Source organism: Rana temporaria, chromosome 6 (assembly GCF_905171775.1).
Source record: "Rana temporaria chromosome 6, aRanTem1.1, whole genome shotgun sequence".
Classification (NCBI taxonomy): Eukaryota; Metazoa; Chordata; class Amphibia; order Anura; family Ranidae; genus Rana; species Rana temporaria.
Genome location: NC_053494.1, coordinates 71,353,802 through 71,378,688, shown reverse-complemented (window position 1 = coordinate 71,378,688; position 24,887 = coordinate 71,353,802). Strand labels below are relative to the sequence as shown.

Sequence of the window (24,887 nt, the reverse complement as noted above, 5' to 3'; positions counted from 1 at the left end):
ATTTGAACCAGACAGAGTCGTCCCTTTGTCACAGCAGAAAATCTGGAGAATGTGACAGGTTTTTCATGCTTTTCTTCCGTCAGGAAGGCACCCTATTGGTTCGAAAAAAAATGTTTTATATATTTTATCCACTTGGATGTAAATTATTGATATTTTCACTCAAGTGCTTGGATTTGTATCTGTACTCTGTGACTAAACTGCGCCATCCATTGTTGTTGTCACAGCAAGGACCATGTTTCTCTGTGTGTGTTTTTCTAAAGTAATGTGTATTTTCTCCTATGAAGAATAAAGCAAAGTAGATGATAATTGCAATTTAGATATCACCTGTGTTTCTGTAAAGTTTACCACAAAATATACATATTTAAGTTGCTGACGTCGTCTTCTTCGCCAGTAGTTAAATTCATATTAAAAAAACAAACATCCAAATGGTTCCATATTCCATCTTGCCCAACCATATATTTTTGATGTTGTGATGGCTGTAATTTGATTTTCTGTTACTTTTGAAAACACATGTTATTGGTATGGAATGTAGGTATCATTTCCTGACTAATGAGGTTAAAAATGTTTCTGCAAGTTGTAGAAGACCGCTTTTCCATCTTTCAAATGCCCTGCCTGGAGTAGTTAACATTTTAACTAACGTGCATTGTTTCTCAGTAATGAAATGAGTGATGGTAACTGCGGTGTGGGGTGGAGAGGAGAAATTAAAATATATATAACATTTGGGGTAATGGTAGATGACTATAGGCAACCAAAGGTAGAGTTAAGTGACCAGTGATGAAGGTGATGATATACAAAACAATAAATCACACAAAAATATAATATTATGATTCAATTATTGTGTTATTTATTGGTTTGCATATCAACAGCTTCTTTACAGGTCACTTACTCTCCTTACCTTAGGTTGGCTATAGCCATCTGCCATTACGCCAATTGGTGGTATTTATTTTAGTTTTATTTCATTTCTCCCCTCTTCCACACAGCGCAGTTAACAGCACTCATTTCATTCACCATCTTTCTGGCAAGGACAGGTTTCAGGCAACTGCAGCATTTCAACTGTCTTTGGCACACAGTTTGGTCTTCTATTTTATTGCTTCTCACTAATGTCAAAAAAATGTTGGTACTTATTAGCAGATGAACAGAATTTTCGCGTGTATAACCCACACTTACACTTGTTGCAATAAAGAATTCAAACACACTTTTGTTTTGTAGAAGACTTTTAAGTGAAACTTTTATTTTATATGTTTGAAACTGTTAATGTTGAATGTTTTACAAGATAAAAAATAAATGCAAAATAAGTAAAACAAAGTAAAAATACAAAAACAAAATAAAGATTCATTTTTTGGCAATTTTTGTACTCCTGTCTTAATTTTATGTTATTTCTCCAAAGTTTTTATAGTTAGGTTAACCTGAAATGAGAAAAAAAACATCATTGGTTAAGATTTGACATTGATAAACAAGATCAGCCCAAATAATTCATTTTACAGCATGTCTGTCTCTTCAACTTAATAATGCAAGTTTGTGATCTTTTCTGATGATGTTTGGAAAATTAAAAACATGTTACGGTGGTTTATTACCTGAGAAATAGTTTGTAATCAGTTTACTTCTTGCTGCATTTCCCCTGTGATCATTTTCCACTGGAATTGTGGGCATGTCATCCTCCACTGTGGTGTCTAGTTCCTCTTCTAGTCCTCCATGCCTTGCAATGTTATGGAGAATGCTGCATGCTAGGAACATATCAGCAACCTTACTGGGGGAATACTGAAGGAATCCACCAGACAAGGACATGCAACGGAAACGGCTCTTTAGGACACCAAAGCATCTTTCGATAACCACTCGTGTTTTGGTATGAGCAACATTGTAAGCTGCTTCTGCAGGAGAGGATGGCCTGTTGATAGGTGTTAAGAGCCATGGTAGACAGGGGTAACCAGCATCTCCTATAAATTTTAAAACAATATAAGTTTGTTTGTAAGTATAGAAGAAATCATGCTCAATCACATGATGTAGTGGTCAATTGTGTGGTCATTTTAGAAAATTGTCCAATGTTAGTCACATATGGATAACATACGTCTAATAAAGCACATTTCAAAGTTATTTGGCGGGCAAGGTTCTGGACTTGTACTTTTGATTGAGCATTAATGGTACTTAACTCACAACACAACAGCATACCACAGTTGTGGGGCATGTTTACTGTAGTGCATGTGAATGTTATTAAAACAAAGCATGCTGGAGGAAAAGTCTGCCTGTCATAGATATTTCAATACTATAGTGCAGACCTCATATGGGACTATAACGGAGGACCAGAGGGACATGTCTCTTTCATGTACAATACATATGCACAATGGGGGGGGGGGGGTTATTGTTGTGCTTGGTAGTGCTGCTTGATGTTATGCATATTGGGGGGTTACCGTATGGGATAGTGTTGAACTCCCAGATTTAAATATTAACTATACATTCAAGTAAATCAACTACTGACACAATTGTTGCATCTTATGCTGCAATCATTTATATATAGGTACTGTACTTAATTCTGGTGGGTGGCTTCTTTGGCACACCTTGGTCATGTGTGTTTTGCTAAGTAGTTCCTAGCTCTCTCATGTGATGTCTTAATATGATAGTGTAATACATCACTTAAGCAAGCTTGAAGTAGTGACTACTTTTCAGTGCACACGGAACATGTGGAACAACAATACACCTCACATGAGAAAGGAAAGATTTGTGGACCTTGAACCAGGTGATAGCTAACTAAAAAGTACTTGAAAGTATTTTGGACATTTAAATTCTGAGTTTATTATTACATGTTTTTGAAATACTGATTAATGTAAAGCTGTTGAGCTGTCATGTTACTGATATAGCACTAATGTCAGTCTAGTATGGAATAAAAAATAAAAACGCATTTATAACTGGAAAACACACCATAAAATAAACAGTGGAGCACACTTACCCAGCAGCCATCCATTATTTTCTAAGTCCTTGTCCAGAGTATCATATATTCCCGATTGGCGCAATATATGGGCATCATGACAGGATCCTGGAAAGCCGGTGACAACATCACGGATTATGAGGTTTGAATCACAGATCACCTGGATGTTGAGTGAATGGTAAGCCTTACGGTTTCGGTAGATGTGCTCCTGTTCTGATGGGGGACATAATGGCACGTTTAATTTGATCCCGCTCTTCACGTGACTTGCCCATGTGTATGTATTTTGGAGCAAGTTGTCGCAGTGCTTGCAGGACCTCCACCAAGCAGTGGGAAAAACTGGGTTGTGAGATGCCAACAATCTCACCACTGACATGTTGGTATGAGGCCTTTCCTAAAAAATGAAGTACTGCCAAAAAACGCACAAGACCTGGTACTGCATTACTTCTCCGCGTGCGTGTTTCTAGGGCCAAGTGTATTTCATCATACAGGGAATGTATCATGGGAGAGGATAATCTGAATTTGGCTATCACCTGGGTTTCAGTAAATTGATCCAAAAAGGTACGTGAACGGAATACACGTTTCTCTATCTGAACGACATTCTGACGTGTCCTTCTTCGCCTCTGGATCAGTTTCAGTTCAAATAGAGCACATCCAAATGGTTCCATCTTGCACAAAACTCCTAACAAAATTGACTACAAGCCTGAACCGCCAAAAAATTCCTCTCAACAAATGAAATATCGCCTGGGAAATGTCATAACGACACCCTCAGGGAGGTGCTTATTTAACGATTGCTTAGCGATCGTTAACTGTCTAAAAAACCTTTGTGAATTGCACTTCTGTACATATTTAACGATTTGAGTCGTTAAAACAACGATCAATGCGTTCAATAACGACTCAAAACTAAAAATATCGGTTCCGTGTAGTGAAACGTTATTTTATGATTTTTACAAGCGTTAAGTCGTTTAGTGAATTGGACTTGCTTCAATAACGTGTGAAATCGTTTACATAACGACCGGTATCGGCAAAAAAAGCTTTGTGAATTGACCCCATTGTCTAAATTTGTCAATAAGAGGGAGTATATTATTGTCTGTATATTCTGTAAATTATTTAACCAGGGCCCTCCGATGGATGCTCCAAGTGCGCAGTGTCCAAGAGCAGCATTACAGATTCATCCCAGTTAATATTAAATTCTGAAAAAGAGCCATATGCTTTTATTAAGGACATAACTGCAGAAAGGGATGGGCCCATATCCCCCAAAAACACTAAAGTGTCATCCGCATAGAGTGCTATCTTATATTCACCTGTGGATCTGCAGAATCCGACAATACTTGTAGACGAGCGAATAGCCTCAGCCAGTGGTTCAACTGCCTAAGCAAAACGAAGCGGGGATAGGGGGCATCCCTGTCTTGTCCCTCTGGTTAATGAGAAAGGGGCCGATACACATCCATTCACCTGTGCCCTTTCACTTAGGGAATTATACAAAAGTTGTATCCACTCAATAGATCTAGGGCCAAACCCATATCGTTTTAAACAACTCCACAAAAATGCCCACTCTATACTGTCAAATGCTTTAGCAGCATCAATTGACAGTATAGCTCCATTTCCCATATTGTCTGTTGGGTAGATTTAAAAATAAACATTGAATATTATTTGCTGTCGATCTATTAGGGATAAAGCCTGATTGTCACAATTAATTCAATTTGAGATGCATCTTGATAATCTAATCACCATCCTATTTGCCAGCAACTTAATGTCTGATGTTAACAAAGATATCGGGCGGTATGAGTCAGGATTACTTGGATCCTTACCCGATTTCAGCAAGACAATAATTACTGCTTCAGTCATCGAGGGGGGGTAATGAACCACCTACCTCCATGGCATGATTAAAGACTTCAAGCAATTCAGGTTACAACACATCCCCATATTTTTTATGTATTTCCCCTGGAAGACCATCTGGTCCTGGTGCTTTATTATTAGGTAAATTAGATGCTGCTTCTCTTAGTACATCCGATGCAAATGGACCCTTCAGTGCCCTCCACCCCATCATTTAAGATACTTAGTAGATCAATAGTGTCTGTGGCCCAGATTCACAGAAAACAAGGCGCACATTACGCCGCCGTAGAGCAAACACTGTACGCTACGCCAACGCAGCGCAGAGAGGCAATCATTGCATTCAGCAAGCCAGTGCTCTCAACGCTGCGCCAGCGTGGCATGGGTTTCGAAGGCGTACGCCGGCGTAGGTAGAAGTGGGCGTGACCCAATGCAAAAGATGGCCCGAGCGCCAGACAGGTACGTATCACGAACTGCGCATTGTGAATCTGGGCCAAAGAATCTACTCATGGACTCCTCCGGATAGGATGCCTTACTTTTAAATAGTGCCTAGTAAAATTCCCTGAATACCTCTGATATCTCTGGAGTAGTATCAACCTTCTTATTTAAAGATGATTGTATTTCCATTATATATGATGCCACCCACTGAGCTTTAACAATAGGTGTCATGTCCCCTCTCCCTTCTCAAAATATGGTTGTTGTAAAAATAATCTTTTTTATTTTCTGCTTTCTTCTTAGTCACTGCTGTGTAGTGTAGTTGACTATGAAGCCATTCTTTTTTTAGTATCTTCATTTAGATTAGTTCTATATAGGAGTTCGGCTTTTCATCATATTATCGGCTAAGATTTTTTTCCATTGTTTGGATTATTTCTTTATTTTTGATATCTGCACAATAATGAGACCTCGAAGATACGCTTTCATTGCATCCCAGTATATAAGTAAATTTATAATGAGTGTTGTACTCAAAGTGTTTACCCATGTATGTGTCTTGCTATTACCTAGGATAGTTTTTGTTAGCCTGTGTTTTTGTACTGATGTATATCTATCACTCAGCTGAGGGCACTGATAGCTGGATTCAGGTGGGGTGGCTTAATTTTGACCCGGCGTAGCGTATCGTATTTACGCTACGCCGCCGTAAGTCAGAGAGGCAAGTGCTGTATTCACAAAGCACTTGCCTCCTAAGTTACGGCGGCGTAGCGTAAATGGGCTGGCATAAGCGCACCTAGTTCAAATGAGGAACAGGGGGGCGTGTTTTATGTAAATGATTAGTGACCTGACGTGATTGACGTTTTTTACGAACGGCGCATGCGCCGTCCGTGGACATATCCCAGTGTGCATTGCTCCAAAGTACACCACAAGGACGTATTGGTTTTGACGTGAACGTAAATTACGTCGAGCCCCATTCACGGACGACTCGCGAAAACGACGTAAAAAATTCAAAATTTGACGCGGGAATGACGTCCATACTTAACATTGGCTAGGCCAGCTATTTGTTCGACTAACTTTACGCCGGAAAACGCCTTACGTAAACAGCGTATCTTTACTGCGACGGGCAAGCGTACGTTCGTGAATCGGCGTATCTCGCTGATTTACGCCTTCTAGGCGTAAATTAGCGTTCACGCCCCTAGCGGCCGGCGGAACTAGACGGCTAAGATAGGACGGCGCAGGCTGTCGTATCTTAGCTACATTTAAGTGTAACTCAATTTGAGAATACACTTAAATGTACGACGGCTTAGATTCCGAGTTACGACGGCGTATCTACTGATACGCCGGCGTAACTTTGTGAATCTAGCTATAAATGTGTACCTACCTGTAGATTTGTTTTAGTTTCCCCCCATACACCACTGTTAAGTCATGTCAATCACAGTGTACAATGTGCAATTCAATGTTACTTTTTTCACTTTGCATTTCTGTGTTTTGTTTTCTTTTTGTTGTACATGCAATTCATGTTTACTGAACAAACTCAATAAAGCTTGTTTACTGATCAAAGAAACAAAGTAAGTGTGAAGATAGAAGTCCTTTATCTGCATAATTTATCCAGGTCAGCAACTTGAATTCTTGAAGCCCAAGGAGCCTTCATTCTTTGCTCAGAAAAAAGATGCTTTAAATCTTTTCACTTACTGCATTAGGTCCCAGATTATTTTGCATATGGCCTGAATTATGCTTTGCCAATGTCAGTGCCTGATAGTTGGTTGTGTTGCGATGAAACAAGGAGTTACTGTTATGAGAGAGGTCATACTTTACATCCAACTTTACTGGAAATTACATTAGACAGGACATGCATCTAAAAGCTTCAATTTATTAAACTGTTTCTGTCTTTGATATTTTGAGAGAATTACATCCTATAATAAATAAGGCATCGGTTGGATTTATTATAAATTATATCAACCCAGGCTTCAGGCAGTGATTTCTTCCTTTTTATTCACAAATAATTAATTTTAATCTGACATTGGGTAAATGTTTCAGGTTCCTATTATGGGCACAACTACTATAAGTCCATTGTATGGAAGCACAGACCACTATCTGTTTAGATTTATGTGGCATTTGTGTTGATTTTTGAGCAGTCAAGAAAATTGTCAGCGTTTTTCTTGAATTCTGGATCCCAGAGGATTCACAACATTAGGATTTATCATCATGCTGTAAAATATTTGCAATCGCTGCTGTAGACTTATTGGGGTCGATTTCATTAAACTAGAAAACTCAGAATCTGGTACAGCTGTGCATGGTAGTCAATCTGCTTCTAACTTCAGCTTGTTCAATTAAGCTTTGGCAATAAAACCAGGAAGCTGATTGGTTTCCATGCAGAGCTGAACCAGATTTGACACTCTCCAGTTTTGGTAAATCTCCACCATTTATTTGTACACCACCAACATGCTGTTCGTACATTAAGTTTCTTGAATCACCACTGAATATCTAGTACTTCATGTCTTCATAAGGGATGTTCACGGCAGCAAAAGCAAGTTATCATAGCAGCAAAATAAAATATGTTTTAGTACAGGGCTCAACATTTCAAGCCCTGAGCTAATAGCCAGGCCTTAAGAGTTACTCGCCCCTAGTTGCTCCACCCAACCCCTACCCTGTCCAACCCCTAATTTCACTCCTAAACACACCCTCACAAGTTAAATATTAACAACAACTTTATCAGTGCCCATTAATGCAGCCTATCAGTGCAACCTATTAATGCAGCATCATCAGTGCAGCTTATCAGTGCTGCCCCATCATTGAAGCCTAATCAGGGCCCATTAATGCAGCATCATCAGTGCTCATCAATGCAGCCTCATCAGTGCCCATCAATGCAGACACACCAGTGCCCATCAATGCAGCCTCACCTGTGCCCAATAATGCAGCCTGATATAGTGCTCCACAATACAGTCTCATCAGTGCAGCCTCATCAATGTCCATTAATTCAGCCTCACAGGTGCCCATTATTGCAGCCTTACCAATGCCCAATAACGCAGCTCCACCAGTGCCCAATAATACAGCCTCACCAGTGCCCATCAATGCAGCCTCACCAGTGCCCATCAATGCAACCTCACCAGTGCCCATCAATGCAACCTCACCAGTGCCCATCAATGCAGCCTGATCAATGCCCATCAATGCAGTCTCACAAGTGCTCATCAGTGCAGCCTGATCAGTGCCCATCAATACAGCCTCACCAGTGCCCAGTAATGCAACCTGATAAGTGCCTATTAATGCAGCTTCACCAGTGCCCATCAGTTCAGCCTCATCAGTGCAGCCTCACCAGTGCACATCAATGCAGCCTCACCAGTGCCCATCAATTCAGTCTCACCAGTGCCCATCAATGCAGTCTCACCAGTGCCCATCGGTGTATGGGGATCAGATAAAGGAGAGCTGGCTAGATCACACAGAGCAGGGATCTCCCCCTGTGACACATCAGGGAATTGCACGACGACCGCAGTCAAGTGAAGTCCCGCCTCCTGTCACACGTCCCGGCATTTTACCAGTGTACTGTCTGTCATAGGAGCTGTTCCAGAAGGCAGGACTTTGTTTGACTGTGGCCACCTGGCAATTCAAATCCATGCTGTGTTACAGCGGGAGATCCCCACTCGGCTATTCTCTTCCTCTCCTCTCTCTTTCTGGCCAATGGAGGAGACTGGCTCCCATTCACCCCACCCCCCTACTTCTAGGCAGCACCCTCAAGTTTTTGCCACTCGCCAAATGCAAGCAATGGAAATTTTGAGAGCTGTTTTAGTATATTCATGTATAATCATAAGTCCTTTTTTATGTCCATTGATAGCCACAGAAATTCTTATAATTTTTAGACAGTTATGCCTTGTACACACGATCGGAATTTCTGATGAAAAAAGTCAGACAAAATTTTTTCATTAGATATTCCGATCGTGTGTATGCCCCATCGGACTTTTTCCATTGGAAATTCCGACGGACTTAGGAAGATAATATATATATATTTTTTTTCGACTGAAAACATTTCTATCTGAAATTCCGTTCGTCTGTATGGGACTCCGACGTAGAAAAAAACACGCATGCTCAGAATCAAGTACAAGACGAAAGCGCTCGTTCTGGTAAAACTAGCGTTCGTAATGGAGATATCACATTGGTCATGCTGCAAATTATTGCATTGTTTAACCTCTTAACCCCCGGACAATATTGCTGGTCAAAGATCAGAGCACTTTTTGCGATTCGGCACTGCGTCACTTTAACTGACAATTGCGCGGTCGTGCGACGTGGCTCCCATACATAATTGGCATCCTTTTTTTCCCACAAATAGAGCTTTCTTTTGGTGGTATTTGATCCCCTCTGCGGTTTTTATTTTTTGCGGCAAGCAGTTAAGCAGCGCATTCTTTTCTTCTTTCTAATGCTAGAATAATGAAGTTGTTTTGCTGCTGATATTTTCTGACTAACTTATTTCTTTATTGTTTCTTGTGATCTCATGAATATTCGTATTTGATACTAAAGCTAGATCTCCATAATAATGGTTTTATTTGTTAGTCAATAATTTTTTTATTTGATTTCAATCAAGATCTCCTATTTTTTTTATATTTTTTTTTTGGGTTTTAATATTTTCTCGTGATCTCCATTTTTTTTTTTTGGTCCAGTTACCACAATAACATTATTATTTTGGATTTTTTTTACCTCAAGGAGGATGGTGTCCCTTGTTAATTTGATATTGTATTTTTGAATGTACCTCACAAACAAATTAATAAAATATCCATTTATTCTGGGTAACAAAATAAAGAGAAAAGGCAACAATGCAGAAACTGGTAGAATTTGTGAAGCCTTTGGACCCCAAGGCAGACATTTAATGTGTGGAAAATAAAATTGCTATCTTGGGGAGTCCATATAATAGGGAGCACAATCTGGTCCGGAAATCCAAGAAATCAGGAACAGCAGCATATAACATATATGTCCCCAGTCTGTGGTACTACCACAGACTGCGTCTTCTGTCAGACCAGACTGAAGACTTCTCTGCAGCGTTCCCTCTACGCTTCCCTGCAGCGTTCCCTCTACGCTTCCCTGCAGCGTTCCCTCTACGCTTCCCTGCAGCGTTCCCTCGACGCTTCCCTGCAGCGTTCCCTCCACACTTCCCTGCAGTGTTCCCTCCATGCCTCACTGCACGCTTCTTTGCAGGCTGTGGCTCTGGTGGTGGACTTGTGGCAGGAGGAGGAGAAGGATGGGCGACCTCACATACATGGCTGGCCTCAATCATCTGGCCCCTCACCGCCTTCTGAAGGGCCTGAGAAATAACCCCCTCACAGAGGATGCATTGGCCCTCCTCCACTTTCTGTAATCTAGTGGCCACATAGCAGCCATAGGCCTCTTCAGCATTGGGAGGGGGGGGGCTCTGAGGACCTCAGTTGCCTCCCTAATGAGTCTCGGTGATGCCTCCTCCATGTGACTCACCATTAATTTGTCAATAATAACATCTAGTTCCCAACAATAATTATAGGACAATAAATATGTATAAAAATACTATACCTGGCTCCAGATGTTCAGATCTGCTTCTTCGAGGATGTCATGGCCAGGTTGCTCCTCGTCACCCTCTGCTGGGGTGGAGGGAAGGGTGGAGGGAAGGGTGGAGGGAAGGCTAGAAAGAGATTCCCTGGCTTCAAGCTGGTCGTTTAGAAAGCGCAGTCTGTTGAATTACCACAGCCTGGGGACATACACTTTTGATGCTGCTACTCCTGATTTATGGGATTTCAGGATTTTATTGTGCTCCTTCTTATAAATGTTCCTCAAGTTAGCAATTTTATTCACCAATATCTCCATGTCTGCCTCACTGATCCATGTCTGGACAAATTTTAGCAATTTCCCCATCGTTGCCCTCATTACTACTCGATTATGATATAATTCATGCTTCAGTTCCCACAAATTCCTCATCTCCCTGTACCTGTCAATGAAAGCGGACAGCAATTCAGGCTCCTTAAAGTGTTGCATTTTTTCTGCAAGATGAAACACAAGACAAAAACACTAGGTCAGCCTAAATTTCATAATCTTATCCCAATATAGGCCTCAATCTTGAAGCAGTATAGTCACTGATGCCCCAAATTTTAATTTTACCTTCAGTTGGACGCTCGTAACTTCCATTCCTCCTTCCTCCGCACACAGATTGTAGGTACAACACATGCGTGTTAGCTTTATATACACTGCGCATGCGTGAAACACCGCCTGCGTCGCCCGCCCCTGACATTCTTTCTAGTATATTCCCTGCCCCTTCGCTTTTGGCACGCAGTGGGAGACGACATGGCGGAGACACAGCAGGTGGCTGATAATTCCACTAACGATGAGGAAAGCCTGGAGCCAAAATTGTCCCGATCCAGGAGATATAAGGCCTCAAATATGCCCTTTGCAGAGATGGTGGAGATGGAGATGGTGGACATCTCAAGGAGGACAGACTATTATGGGAAGCCGTACTAGAACTATAATGTAAAAAAGGCCAAGATCATGACTAAAGTTGCACCGAAATTTCGGGGTACGATGATCCAAGGAGCAGCTGAGGAAACGCTGGTCAGACCTTAAACTGAGGGAGCATGACCAGTACAGGAGGATCAAGAAAGCCCTTCAAAAAAGTATGTATTTGTCCTGTGTTATTATTATTCCTTGCATGTTGCTCCATGTATGTTTTTTTTTATAGTTGGACATTTTAAAATGGCAACTTTCAGGTTAGTGGCCAAAGTAATCGGTCGCAGTAAACATTGTTTGCCCACAAAATACAATGTTTTGGGCAGATACAGCTAAAAGCCATTTGTTCATGCCAATTTGCATTTAAAAATGTTTTGAACATTGTCTAGATGTGTTTTAACTAGAATGAAATGCAAACTTGAATCAGTGTAAAGGAGAGGTCACTCAGCAGCTGTTTACACATCTGGACTCTGGAGCACTAGTGTGGGCCACCAGAACAACCTTTTTAGGGTGTCCCACACAGGTGCTCCAGTGGATACTTGGGGTGTCTCCATATTTGCAAATTGTCACAAAAAGGTCAGTTTTCCAGATTTGGTACGTGAAAAAATCATGTCTTCATCTTGGAACTCTGCCAAAACAGACAATTGTACCCCACTTCCAAGCAATGTTTCATATTCCTATTTCTGGCCTCAAATATCTGTGTGCTAAGTACTTTTGTTTCATTTTCATAGGAGAGCAAAGACTTGGAGGACACCTCTCAATAGAGGACACCAGGAACCCCACACCTCCTAAAGAAGGGTACCAGAGAGAGCCCCAAGCTAAAGATGTATAGGAAAGGGCAATAGCCCCACCGCAGTTGGGGAAGTTCCACCTCTTGGCAAATTGGGAAGCCACAGTCTGCCATTCCTGTGGTGTTGATGGAAACTGTGGAGTCAAACCAGAAAAAAAATGGTACTTATGCACATAACATTGCAAGCAGATTATACAAAAAATATTCTTGGCCAACATCAGTTTAACAATTATTTAAAGGAGTATTTAAAGACAAAAATATAAGGCCCACCTATCAGATTCCTAATGCTCTCTGATGGCCCATTGTAAAAAAAAATTAGGGGGAGGAGGGTTTTAGATGAGTTTGGGCCCACAAAATTAAACCTCTGCCACTCTGCCGGAATTTAATGAGAACAAAAACATTTGAAGACATTTGGGGGGGGGGGGGGTTAAGCACTACAATGGAGCTGACAAAATACATTGTTAAGTGACTAGGCTAGGTGTGTATGGGCCCAGAATAGCATGAAGGGAAATATGCATGTAGGCCAAAAAAGGAGCATTAAAAGCTTACAGCATACACAGGGACAAAGGGGACATATTACAATCATGGTAATTAGGGAATGATGCAAGAAATACAATACATTAGCATACATTAAATACATAGAATGTGATGTTAAAGGAGAAAACTTACCTTAATATAGTCCTTCTGTAGGACTTGTATGATGGCAGAACAGGTCTCTGGTATCCGGTATCATGTGACGGTGTGTTAAATTCGGTGTTATAGCTCTCACTCTCTCATACTGGTCACTGGAAGTTCAACATGGCACCTCATGGCAAATAATTCGCTGAGAATCTTAAAAAAAATTTGTTGCTCTATATAAAGATGGCATAGGCTTTAAGATGATTGTCAAGTCCGTGAAACTGAGCTGCAGCATGGTGGCCAAGACCATACAGCAGTTTAACAGGACAGGTTGCACTCAGAACAGGCCTTGCCATGGTCGACCAATGAAGTTGAGTGCACGTGCTCAGCGTCATAGCCAGAGGTTGTCTTTGGAAAATAAACATATGAGTGCTGCCAGCATTGCTGCAGAGGTTGAAGGGGTGGAGGGTAAGCCTGTCAGTGCTCAGACTATACGCCGCACACAGCATCAAATTGGTCTGCATGACTGTCGTCTCAGCAGTAAGCCTCTTCTAAAGATGATGCACAAGAAAGCCTGAAGCCAAGCAGACTAAGGACATGGATTACTGGAACCATGTCCTGTGGTCCGATGAGACCAAGATAAACAGATTTTGTTCAGATGGTGTTAAGCGTGTGTGGCGGCAACCAGGTGAGGAGTACAAAGACAAGTGTGTCTTGTCTACAGTCGAGCATGGTGGTGGGAGTGTCATGGTCTGGTGTTGCATGAGTGCTGCCGGAACTGGGGAGCTAAAGTTCATTGAGGGTACCATGAATGCCAACATGTACTGTGACATACCGAAGCAGAGCATGATCCCCTCCCTTTGGCGACTGGGCCGCAGGGCAGTATTTCAACATAAGGACCCCAAACACACCTCCAAGATGATCACTGCCTTGCTTAAGAAGCTGAGGCTAAAGGTGATGGACTGGCCAAGCATGTCTCCAGACCGAAACCCTATTGAGCATCTGTGGGGGATCCTCAAAGAGTGAAAGAGAACAATATCTCTAACATCCACCAGCTTTGTGATGTTGTCATGGAGGAGTGGAAGAGGACTCCAGTGGCAACCTGTGAAGCTTTGGTGAACTACAAGCCCAAGAGGGTTAAGGCAGTGCTGGAAAATAATGATGGCCACACAAAATTATTGACACTTTGGGCACAATTTGGACATTTTCAATTAGTGTTGAGTTATTTTGAGGGGACAGCAAATTTACACTGTTATATAAGTTGTACACTCACTACTTTACATTGTAGCAAAGTGTAATTTCTTCAGTGTTGTCACATGAAAAGATATAATAAAATATTTACAAAAATGTGGGGGGTGTACTCACTTTTGTGAGATAACGTATGTGGTTGTTCCATACACTCCCTTCTTTTCTTTTACATTTGGCACTTTGTTTTCCCAATGTTTTGGCATCATTTGCATGGCACTGAATGTTTGAGGTTATGTGTTTTTCAGGTGTCTCCCTTTTTGGTTGTAATTAGGGGTCTTTTTAGTTTCAGCGCCTGTGCTGACCCTCCATAGTGACCTCCTGTGTCATCTCAGGAGGTTGCACTGTAGTATGGGGTCTTCCTCTCCTCCACAATTTCCGGTTAGAACCTTGTGAACCAGTGGGTGATCCTGCCCGGGCGATGTATTGATCCATACATAAAAGACCTGTTTACCTGTTATACCTTGTTCAACAATTTTACATGTGTGAAGTTTCTCAAATTGATTAGCAAGTTTGGTCTCTCTATAATTATATATTAGTGCTGTGTTGGGCCTTCCCCCTGCCCATTCCCTTCATCTCCTCCATTCCTCTCCTCTGTCTCCTCTCCCCATCCTCTTGCTTTCACTCCCCTTTTCCCTTCCTTTCCCCAACCCCATCCCTCTTCTCCTTTCATATCCTCCCCTCCTTCTTACTCCCCCCAATTACATTGTTTTTACCTTTTAGATATTTATCTGTACTTCTCCTGAGGAAGCGAGTCCTTATCTCACGAAACACATAGAGAATCAGTACAGATTACCCACCTCATTGAAAATTTAATTCTGAGGACACTGGGCGGAGTCTAGAAGAGCAGACATGCATAGCTAGAGCAATTCTAACGATGACAAAGCTACAGAAAGGTACCAGAGGGGAAGACTATGTACATGGGAACTAGCTGGCACAATTTGGACCAAGAATAATGGTTCTTGGAGGCGGCCGTGGCAAAACAAAGAACCCCCTCACAAGGGACACTCAGGTGCACACTGCAGCTAGAATGGCACCTGTCATTAGGGATGAGCTTCGAGTTAGAGTCGAACTTATGTTCGACTCAAACATTGCCTGTTCGCCCGTTTGGCGAACAGCGAACAATTTGGTGTGTTTGCGGCAAATTCGAAAAGTCGCAGAATACCCTGTAAAAGTCTATGGGAGAAATCTAATGTGCTAAAAACTGCAGTTTTTTCTGGAGCAGTGATTTTTTTTTTTTTTTTAAATCAGAAAAATATTTTATTGTGCCAAAAAATATAAGACATGAAGTCAGGTACATGAATATAGATCAGCATTCAGAGCATTGTACAAAGCATCATCACACAGGTATTAGTACCATACATTTGCCAGAACCGTAGCACCTGAAAAAATAGCATTGTTGTCAATAGCACAATTAACACAGTGTCGAGAAGGCGAGAACCGCCTCACCCTCCCACACAACCAAACACTTGGCCAACGGGCCATGCCCAGAATTCCGCGTTCCGCAATCCGCCCAAATAATTGTAACAACTGCCTGTCCTTGGTGTGTGTTCTCTTGTATTCCCATTATAATGTTCCTTATCACAGACACTGCTATAGACACTCAGATTCTATTCCCGGGGGGAGAATGTCACCTACATCTGCAACAACCGAGTCATAATCAGTCTCGGAGGTGCCAATCCAGGCGTCTCCAGCCAGGGCTGCCAAATGGAATTGAATTTCTTGGACGCATTTCTGTGCTGATATGTATAATGTTCCCTCACAATAATGAGGTTCACTTGGTCTATCCACTGTTTTTTGGTCGGGACATGTGGGGACAACCAGAATCTAGCTATCTGTTTCCTTGCTAAATATAGGAGTCTGATCACTGCGATATTAACTGGAGGAGGGTACACCTCCTCATCCACCGCACCCAATATGCATATCATTGGGTCCAGCGGGACCCTAACCTGGAACACCGAGGAGACCACCTCCGTGACACTCCTCCAGAACCGATGCAGCTTGGGACAGCACCACATTAGGTGAATAAGCGATCCCTCCTCCCCGCATAGTTTGGGACACAGAGAAGAGTCCCTCCTGCCCCATCGGAACAGCTGAATGGGTGTGCGGTAAACCCTGTGTAACAGAAACAGGTGAGACAATCTATGCGATTGTGAAACTGAGGTCAAAGGCCCCGCTTGTAAGCAGGATTCCCATGTCTCACCGTCAATGTCCCCCAGGTCCTCCGCCCAGCCTCTCCTACATGGTAGGGTCTCTGGATTTTGAATGGATGACAAAAGGGAGGAATACACATGAGATATCATGCCCTTTTTGTCTTTTCCATGAAAGACATCTGTTATCAACCTGTGACTGGATAGTCGCAAAACAGATGTCCGACCCTGGGCCTGTAAAGCATGCCTGAGCTGTAAGTATCTGTAGAATTGATGTCTAGGTAAATCAAACTCATTTTGTAGGTCTTGAAATGACTTAAGTGTGTCATTATGGTAGATTTGAGCAATGTTCTGGATCCCTGCTAATTTCCAGGATATAAAGCCCTCAAGACTGGACACTTCTGTCAGATTTAGATTATCCCACAAAGGGGTGTCCGCAAGAAATCCCGAAACGCCCACAGTCTTCTTAACCATGGACCACAATTTTCCAAGGAGGACAACCGTGGGTGCTGCTCGTGGAAGGTGTGGGAACCCCGCCTCCAGACAAGCCAGAACCGACGCATTCCCGGACCCACCCCGCAACAACGTGTCAATAGAGTCCCTGCTATTAATCCGCCCCATACCACATAGGTGCTGCATTTGGGAAGCTAAGAAGTAAAATTTGGGATTGGGTACAGCCGCACCCCCTTGGTCTTTGCCGTATTGCAGTGTAGACAAACGGATACGGGCGACTTTCTTTTTCCAGATTAATGATCTAAACAAGGAATCAATCCGGGTAAACCACCGACAGGGGTATCCACTGAGGGGAGTTATGCATAATGTATAGAAGCTGGGGGCCCCACACCATTTTAATTAAATTGATTCGTCCTATCACGGACAGCGGGAGTTTACACCAGGTATTGCAAGTCGACTGCAAACGCTTAAAAAGGGGTAGTAAATTTTCTTCTAAATATTTCTGTGAGTTTACTGAAATCTGAACCCCCAAATACTTAAAGGATTCCACCACTTGTAGGGATCCTGCAACCACCGGCAGCAATCCGATCGGGCCATCCACGGGCAAAAGAACGGACTTGCTCCAGTTAATCGAGAACCCCGACAAGGAGCCAAAGTGTTGGATCAACTCCAGAGCCGCTGTGAGGGAAGTGCCTACGTCTCCCAGATACAATAGGGTATCATCCGCATAGAGTGAGATTTTCTCTATGTGTTCGCCTCTCTGGAATCCAGCTATCGAAGGGGAGGACCGTACCAACGCCGCCAGCGGTTCCAGGGCCAGTGCAAAAAGCAGGGGCGACAAAGGGCACCCCTGCCTCGTGCCTCTATACAAAGGGAAGGGGTCCGTGAGGTCCCCATTCACCCGTAGCCTGGCCGTGGGGGCAGCGTATAGCAGGCGCACCCATTTGATAAAATTCTTGCCTAACCCAAAGCGATCCAAAACCTCCCACAGATAGGGCCATTCGACGCTGTCAAAAGCTTTGGCAGCGTCTAATGACAGGATCGCTCTCTGTCCTTCATTGTCAGCAGGTATCTGTAAGTTCAGGAAAAGGCGCCTAATATTACTAGCCGTAGATCGGGAGGGGATGAAACCCGACTGATCCGTGTGTATGAGTTTATTTATAACTTTCGCTAGCCTTGTGGCCATCACTCTGGCCAATAGTTTAACGTCAGTCGTCAACAATGATATAGGTCTATAAGAATCTGCCCACTGGGCGTCTTTACCCGGCTTCAGTAGCAGTACTATTATGGCCTCGTTCATAGATTGAGGCAGGGAGCCTCGCTCAAATGCATCTACGAAGACCTCTTTCAACAGGGGTATCAGTCCATCTGAGTATCGCCCATAAACCTCCGCCGGCAAGCCATCCGAGCCCGGAGACTTACCGGGAGAGGAGAGCGCCAAAGCTTCTAGCAACTCATCGGCCGTGAGCGGCGCATTCAACTGCGTCACTTCCCCGGCCGACAAACGCGGGAGATGACATTGGTCCAAAAAGGAGGAGATTTCCTCCGACGTGGGCGAGACCTTAGAAGAATACACATCAGCATAGAAATCTTTAAATGTGGACAGGACATCTTCATGGGATGACACCACTATCCCCAAGGCATTGTTAACCATATTCTGAGCCTCATTCCACGCTCGTTCGGTATTCTCAGAGGGGGAGTCCACATAGGCTGACTCAGCCCTCTCAGCTTCCCGAAGGACAAATTGTTCCCAGGACCTTGTCCCACTTTTAATGGTATTAATGGATCTAATAAACTGACCCCTCATGAAGGCTTTTAGGGCGTCCCACAGGACACCAAGCCCCGTGGAGTGTCTGTTAATTCTAATAAAGTTCACAAGTTCAGTGCGAATGGGATCTGGGGTTGGAAACAGCGACATCCAAAATGGATTAAGCCTCCAGCAGGTACGCTTAGTACTGTTAGATACAAGTAACTCTATACATAGAGGTGAATGGTCGGACACGGTCCTAGCCTCGTACCTTGCGGACGAGACCAAGGGAAGCATTTCACTGTTACCCAAGCCCAGATCAATCCTGGATAGACCCCTATGCGAGGCCGAGTGGCATGAGTAACATTTCTCCAGTGGGTGGGCTAACCTCCAGACATCCCTCAACCCCAGCTCCTGCAGGAGCCGAGCAAAAGGCGTCTGGACCCCTCTCGGGGTAGTCACCACCGCCCCCGGAGAAAACTTGTCGAGACTGGCACATAAAAAATTATTGAAGTCCCCCACTACAAGAGCAGGGATACCAGGGTGTCGTGACAGAAAGGTAGCCAGGGTCTTAATGACCTCTACTGAGAAAGGGGGTGGTATATACATGTTAGCAATTATACACTGCCTACCGTGCAGCGTGCAAAGCAAAAAAACAAAGCGACCCCCAGGGTCTATAAGGGAGGAGGTGAGGGCAAACGGGACATTCACACCAATAAGCGTACTAACCCCTCTGGCGTATGACGAGAAGGTAGAGTGATACTGATACCCATATAGTCTAGGGGAAAACAGTGATTCCTGATCCCGGAGCATATGGGTCTCCTGTAAGCACACCACAGAGGAACTCAAACGCCTAAGCACATGACCCACCGCCAAACGCTTCACTTTATCTCCCAGACCTCTTACATTCCAACTAGTTAGTATACACTGCGTAGCCATTTCTTATACTCATGAGTAGCTGTAACAGGTACATTAGGCATGCATACCAAACAAAGCAATCCTAGCAGCCCCATGAGTAGCAAGGATCTTTCTTCCTGGGTAAAAACTAGTGCAAAAAAATCATAAATTGGGGCAAAAAATAATAATAATGATAGTATGCGAGAACATGTCAATGATTGTGGTAAGTGCAGCAGACAGAAAAACATCGTCCTGATGACCAAGTCCAGGCACCTTAGGCTTAACCTGCGGAGGCAAAAGTTAGGCAGATTGCGGAGACGTCGTCCAAGTGGACGAATGTTAACCTCAAAAAACTTCAAATATAGAAAAAAAGGCAAAAAACAAATAAAGAACCATAGTGTCCACAAGGGACCCATTTCTAGGGGGCTAAGTTCACTAGCCAGCATAAAGGCCTCCGCAATTAGCAGGCCTTTTATCGGGGTGGAGTAGTACTTATCCAGACAGTGTAAACACTTCCCGTGGAAACAGTCCTCCGCCTTGGTAGAATAGTGAAATGAAACATCGTTGGCGACCCTCCAGCATACAGTCTGGTCGACAAGCATCCATCAGACAGGCAGCCGTCACTCATTCCTGCGTCTTCTTCCCTGCTCTTCCCTCAAAGACCTTTCCTCCCTATCCATCCACTGCATAGCCTGGGCGGGTTTCTCAAAAAAATGCACTTCATTCCTGGCCACTACTCGCAGCCGGGCAGGGTATAGCATGGCATATTGCAATTCCAGGAAGCGCAACCGCTTCTTAACATCATTAAATTGGGCGCGCTGTTTCTGCACCTCTGCCGAAAAGTCTGGGAATAGGGAGATCCTGGAGTTGTCTATCACTAACACATCTCCCAAAGTACGCGCCTTAGACAGAATGGCATCCCGGTCCCTATAGTGTAACAGTTTAAACAGGAACGCCCGGGGGGGATTCCCAGGGGGTAGAGGTCTTAAAGGGACACGATGTGCACGCTCCACTGCGAACATATTAGAGAAGGATTCTTTGCCAAATTTTTCTAGTAACCATTGCTCTATGAACGCAACCGGGTTTTTCCCTTCCATCCTCTCAGGGATCCCAATGGCTCTCACATTATTGCGGCGCATTCTGTTCTCAAGTTCATCAATTTTTGCCGCATGTTTGGCGACCATCAATTGTTGAGCATGGGCCTCTCGCTGCATGGGAGCCAGGTCGTCCTCTAAAACACGGCCCTCAACATCAGTGGTGCGATCCCGCAATTTCTGCATGTCTTGCCGCATAAAAGACATTTCAGCCTTTACCCCTTTAAGCTCCGCAGCTAGGTGCGACACCGAGGCGTTGCAGGCCGTGATGGCGGCAAAAATGTCCCTTAGCGTGGGCTCAGGCCCGTCCGAGCCTGAGGCCTCAACCGATCCCTGCACGTGGGACCCCGGTGAGATACTCACTGCGTTCCATGGCAGCACTGGCGCAGATGGATCCTCCAAGGGCACTGTGTCATCGGCATCTGACTGGGAGCCGCTGCGGTTGTCCTCTGGTTCCCCAGGGACCTCGAGCAGATCAGAGGTATTGATCGGGGAGAACAGCTTCTGGGCCGCCGCCCTGTACTTCTCCTTCGCTGACTGTGCGGCGCCGCCATCTTGGCTCACGTGGGCCGGGGCCGTGCGGCCTGCAGGATTCCGTCGGGACATCGCTCCGGACCCGGGATGGAAGCCTCCAAGGGTGCTCGGTGCTACCGGGGGTGCTGAGGTATCAGGCAGGATCGATGGCGAGTCACAGGGGACTCGCTAACAGGATAAATGGACGGAGTTTCGGCGGAGCTCACAGGACGTGCGTCTGTCTACATCCCTAGCCAAGCCACGCCCCTGGAGCAGTGATTTTAATAATGCTTAAAGTGAAACAATAAAAGTGAAATATTTTTGGTTTTAAATGACACTTTGTGTAGGGACAGTTGTAAGCACGGGAAACAAGCGCTACTTCACAGGCATACTATACACCCCCTCTCCCCCTTAGGTACGAAATTTAAAGGAATATTTCACTTTTATTGTTTCACTTTAAGCATTATTAAAATCACTGCTCCTGAAAAAACGTCAGTTTTTAAAACTTTTTTTTTGCATTGATACATGTCCCCTGGGGCAGGAACCGGGTCCCGAAACACTTTTTAGGGCAATAACTTGACATTAACTTGCATATTAGCCTTTAAAATGACCACTTTAGAATTTAAACGTTCGAGTCCCATAGACTTTAAGGGGGTTCTAAAATTCACACAAACTTTTGGTCTGTTAGCAGGTTCTGGTGCGAACCGAATGGGGGGTGTTCGGCTCATCCCTACCTGTCATCTCCTTGCACACTACCTCAGTAGATGGCCCTCCATGTGATATAATCACAAAACTACATTATTACAGAACAAAGAAACAACTAATGGTTGCAGCAAGGGAGAAAAAAGATCTAACCTTCCAAGGCCATAATTATCAATTGTTTGCTGACATATCCCAGCTTACTATCGCAAAGAGAAGATCTATGAAACCTCATTCACCCGAGTGCCACTTCGGGTATTTTCGGAAGGCGTGACGCGCTTTAGCAGCTCGTCAATCAACTCCGCTTGGCTTAGGAACGCCTATACCCGGAAGGAATCCCCGCTCGGAGCCGGATAACAACGGCTGATAAAACGATAAGTACAAAAAAAAAACCAGCATACTGCAGATGTCAGCAGTATGCTGGATCTAATGGCAAAACGTTGATTTTTGGGTGAACCTCCGCTTTAAGCTGATTGACGCAGTATGGGTTTAGCCCTCATACCGGACAGGAACAACTAACAAAACGTCCATTGGTTACAGTATGATAAATTTTACACAGGCATCATTTAGATGCTTTCCTTATGGAGCTTTTCTCCTGTACGCGGAAGATCTGTGTGCCCTCTTTAGCCTCCCTTGCACACCTAAGCATAATATGTGGGTGTCCGACGTGGGCATTTATTCCCCTGATAGAGATTTATACCCTCTGTCACGGGCTATTTTTGTAACTTAATTTATATTTTTTCAAGAAATGTATTTATTACATTTCTTTGTTATAAATTTTTTCTTTATTCCAGACTTCATTGGATTCTTCTCTACTTTCAAACTTTTCAAGTCCACACAGGTCGATCCACCCAGTCAGAAATGCAAGGTATTTGGTAAGTTGTATCTTCTGTTTGATCAGTTGCCATGGCACCATTGAACATCCTCTCCCTGAACGTTCAGGGCATAATTGTTCCACAGAAAAGGACTAAGGTATTTTGCATGTTACAATCACGAAGGGCACACAGTGTGTGCTTGCAAGAAACACATTTCACAAAAGAATCCACTCCCAAATTCATGTCTCCCTCATACCCACAATTTTTCACTGCAAAGGGGAATTCTAATAGCGTTCCATAGATCTACTCCATCCACTCTTGCAAAAGACATTACAGATCCAGAAGGTAGATACATATTACTGATGGGTCATATAATGGATACTCCCGTCATGATATTCTCGTATTATGCCCCCAATAAGCAACCCAACTCCTTTCTTTCCCATCTAATGAAATTGATCAATGACCATAAATCAAATATCGAATCTAAAACAGAGAACATTTACCCTTTCCCCCCATGTTAGCTGGGGCATTCAATACATTATTAATTGGACACTCCTTTACACAAGAATCATTATTGGCAATTGTCTGCATGATTCCAAAACCACACACCGATGACATCTCATGTACAAACTACCATCCCATCTCTCTCTTGAATCTGGATATCAAGCTGTTGGTAAAAATGATGGCTAAACGCCTTAATGGTATCATAAATAAACTTATACATAGAGACCAGGTAGGCTTTATGCCAAACAGGCAAGCGGGTGACAATGTCGGCAGAGCAATGCTTCTTGCGCATATTGCCAGGAAGCGACGTATTCCCTCATGCTTTTTATCCCTCGATATAAAGAGAGCTTTTGACATGGTATCCTGGCCTTATAGGTATTATTCTTTCCAAAAATGGGGTTTTGGTCCTCATTTTATAAAATGGATTGAGGGACTCTATAACAATCCAAAAGCATACATATTATATGCTGGATATAAATCGGATTCTTTCAACATTAAGCAAGGTACACGACAGGGATGCCCATTATCTCCCCTCCTATTTGTCCTAGTATAAGAACCATTAGCCCAATATATTAGAACCAATCCCACAGTTGCCGGCATTGAGATTAGAGGTTATCCTCATAAAATCTGCATGTTTGCGGATGATATTTTGCTCTTCATGTTATCACCACAGGTGTCAGGTCCTAACCCTCTACCTATCCTAGATAAATTTGCGACATTCTCTGGCTTGGTCATCAATCCCAAGAAATGTGTAGTGCTTAATATTTCACTTACAAAAGCAGAATTAATCCCAACAAAAATAGCACTCCCCTTTTTTTGGGCAGAGAAATCACTACCAGGAGTAAACCTTACAGCCGCTATAACAGATTTATTTTCAGCTAATTACCCCCCTCTATTAAAACAGATTACAAATTTACTAAACTAATGGTCCCATCTCCCGCTGTCCTGGAGAAATGTCGGGATAAATTTAAATGTAAACACCAATTACAATCGGAACACAATCCCCTCTTATCTATTCTTAAAAATCCAGGGCCTGTATTCATATAGAATGGCGTAACTATATGCCGGCGTAGCGTATCTCATATACGCTATGCCACCGTAACTTTGAGAGGCGAGTACTGTATTCAGAAAGAACTTGCGCCCGAATGTTACGGCGGCGTAGCATATATGGGCCGGCGTAAGCCCGCCTAATTCAAAGTAGGCTGGTAGGGGGCGTGTTGTATGGTAATGAATCGTGACCCCACGTAAATGACACACCTAACGAACGACGCATGCATCCCGTTGAATTTTCTCCCTAACTTACGCCGGCTCAATGTTTAGTCGACGTGAACGTAACCTACGCCCATCCCCATTCACGGACGACTTGCGCAAACAACGTAAAATACGGCGCTGTTCCGACGTTTCCGACGACCATACCTAACATGACTTACCCCTGCTTTATGAGGGGTAAAGCTACGCCGGTCGGACGCCTTACGTAAACAGCGTATTTTAATTTGCCGGGCGCAAGTACGTTCGTCAATCGGCGTATCTAGCTCATTTGCATATTCGACATGGAAATCAACGGAAGCGCCACCTTATAGACCCCAATTATGACAAACCAACCTATGTGCGGAAATGGGAGGAGGACCTGGGGCGTACCCTAGATAATGCCGAATGGACTAAGATTTGGTCAATCATAAAATCAGCCTTGGCCAATGTCATGGCGATGGAAACAAATTACAAGGTCCTGA

General features: G+C 43.6%; 2 protein-coding genes across 2 annotated transcripts in view; one reads left to right on the top strand and one right to left on the bottom strand.

The window, feature by feature from the left end:
• The window catches only part of LOC120943559 (protein shisa-9-like), a 675,240-nt gene extending 650,975 nt beyond the window's left edge, over positions 1 to 24,265 (top strand). The window contains exon 3 of the mRNA XM_040356930.1: positions 22,633 to 24,265. Coding sequence (XP_040212864.1) covers positions 22,633 to 22,757 — 125 coding nt within the window. The 3' untranslated portion in view covers positions 22,758 to 24,265. The remainder of the gene's footprint in view (positions 1 to 22,632) is intronic.
• LOC120943560 (putative nuclease HARBI1) lies at positions 1,412 to 3,793 on the bottom strand. Its single transcript, XM_040356931.1, has 2 exons — positions 2,942 to 3,793; positions 1,412 to 1,934 (listed from the first exon to the last, which is right to left on the bottom strand). Exons 1-2 carry the CDS (start codon positions 3,291 to 3,293, stop codon positions 1,558 to 1,560), a joined length of 729 nt encoding a protein of 242 aa, XP_040212865.1. The 5' UTR covers positions 3,294 to 3,793; the 3' UTR covers positions 1,412 to 1,557.
• Positions 24,266 to 24,887: the final 622 nt, after the last annotated feature.

Coding starts and splice junctions, on each gene's coding strand:
- LOC120943560 (XM_040356931.1), bottom strand. CDS start 3,293: ATGTCAGTGGTGAGATTGTTGGCATCTCACAACCCAGTTTTTCCCACT. Junction 1,935..2,941: donor AAATAATGGATGGCTGCTGG/GTAAGTGTGCTC, acceptor TAAAATTTATAG/GAGATGCTGGTTACCCCTGT.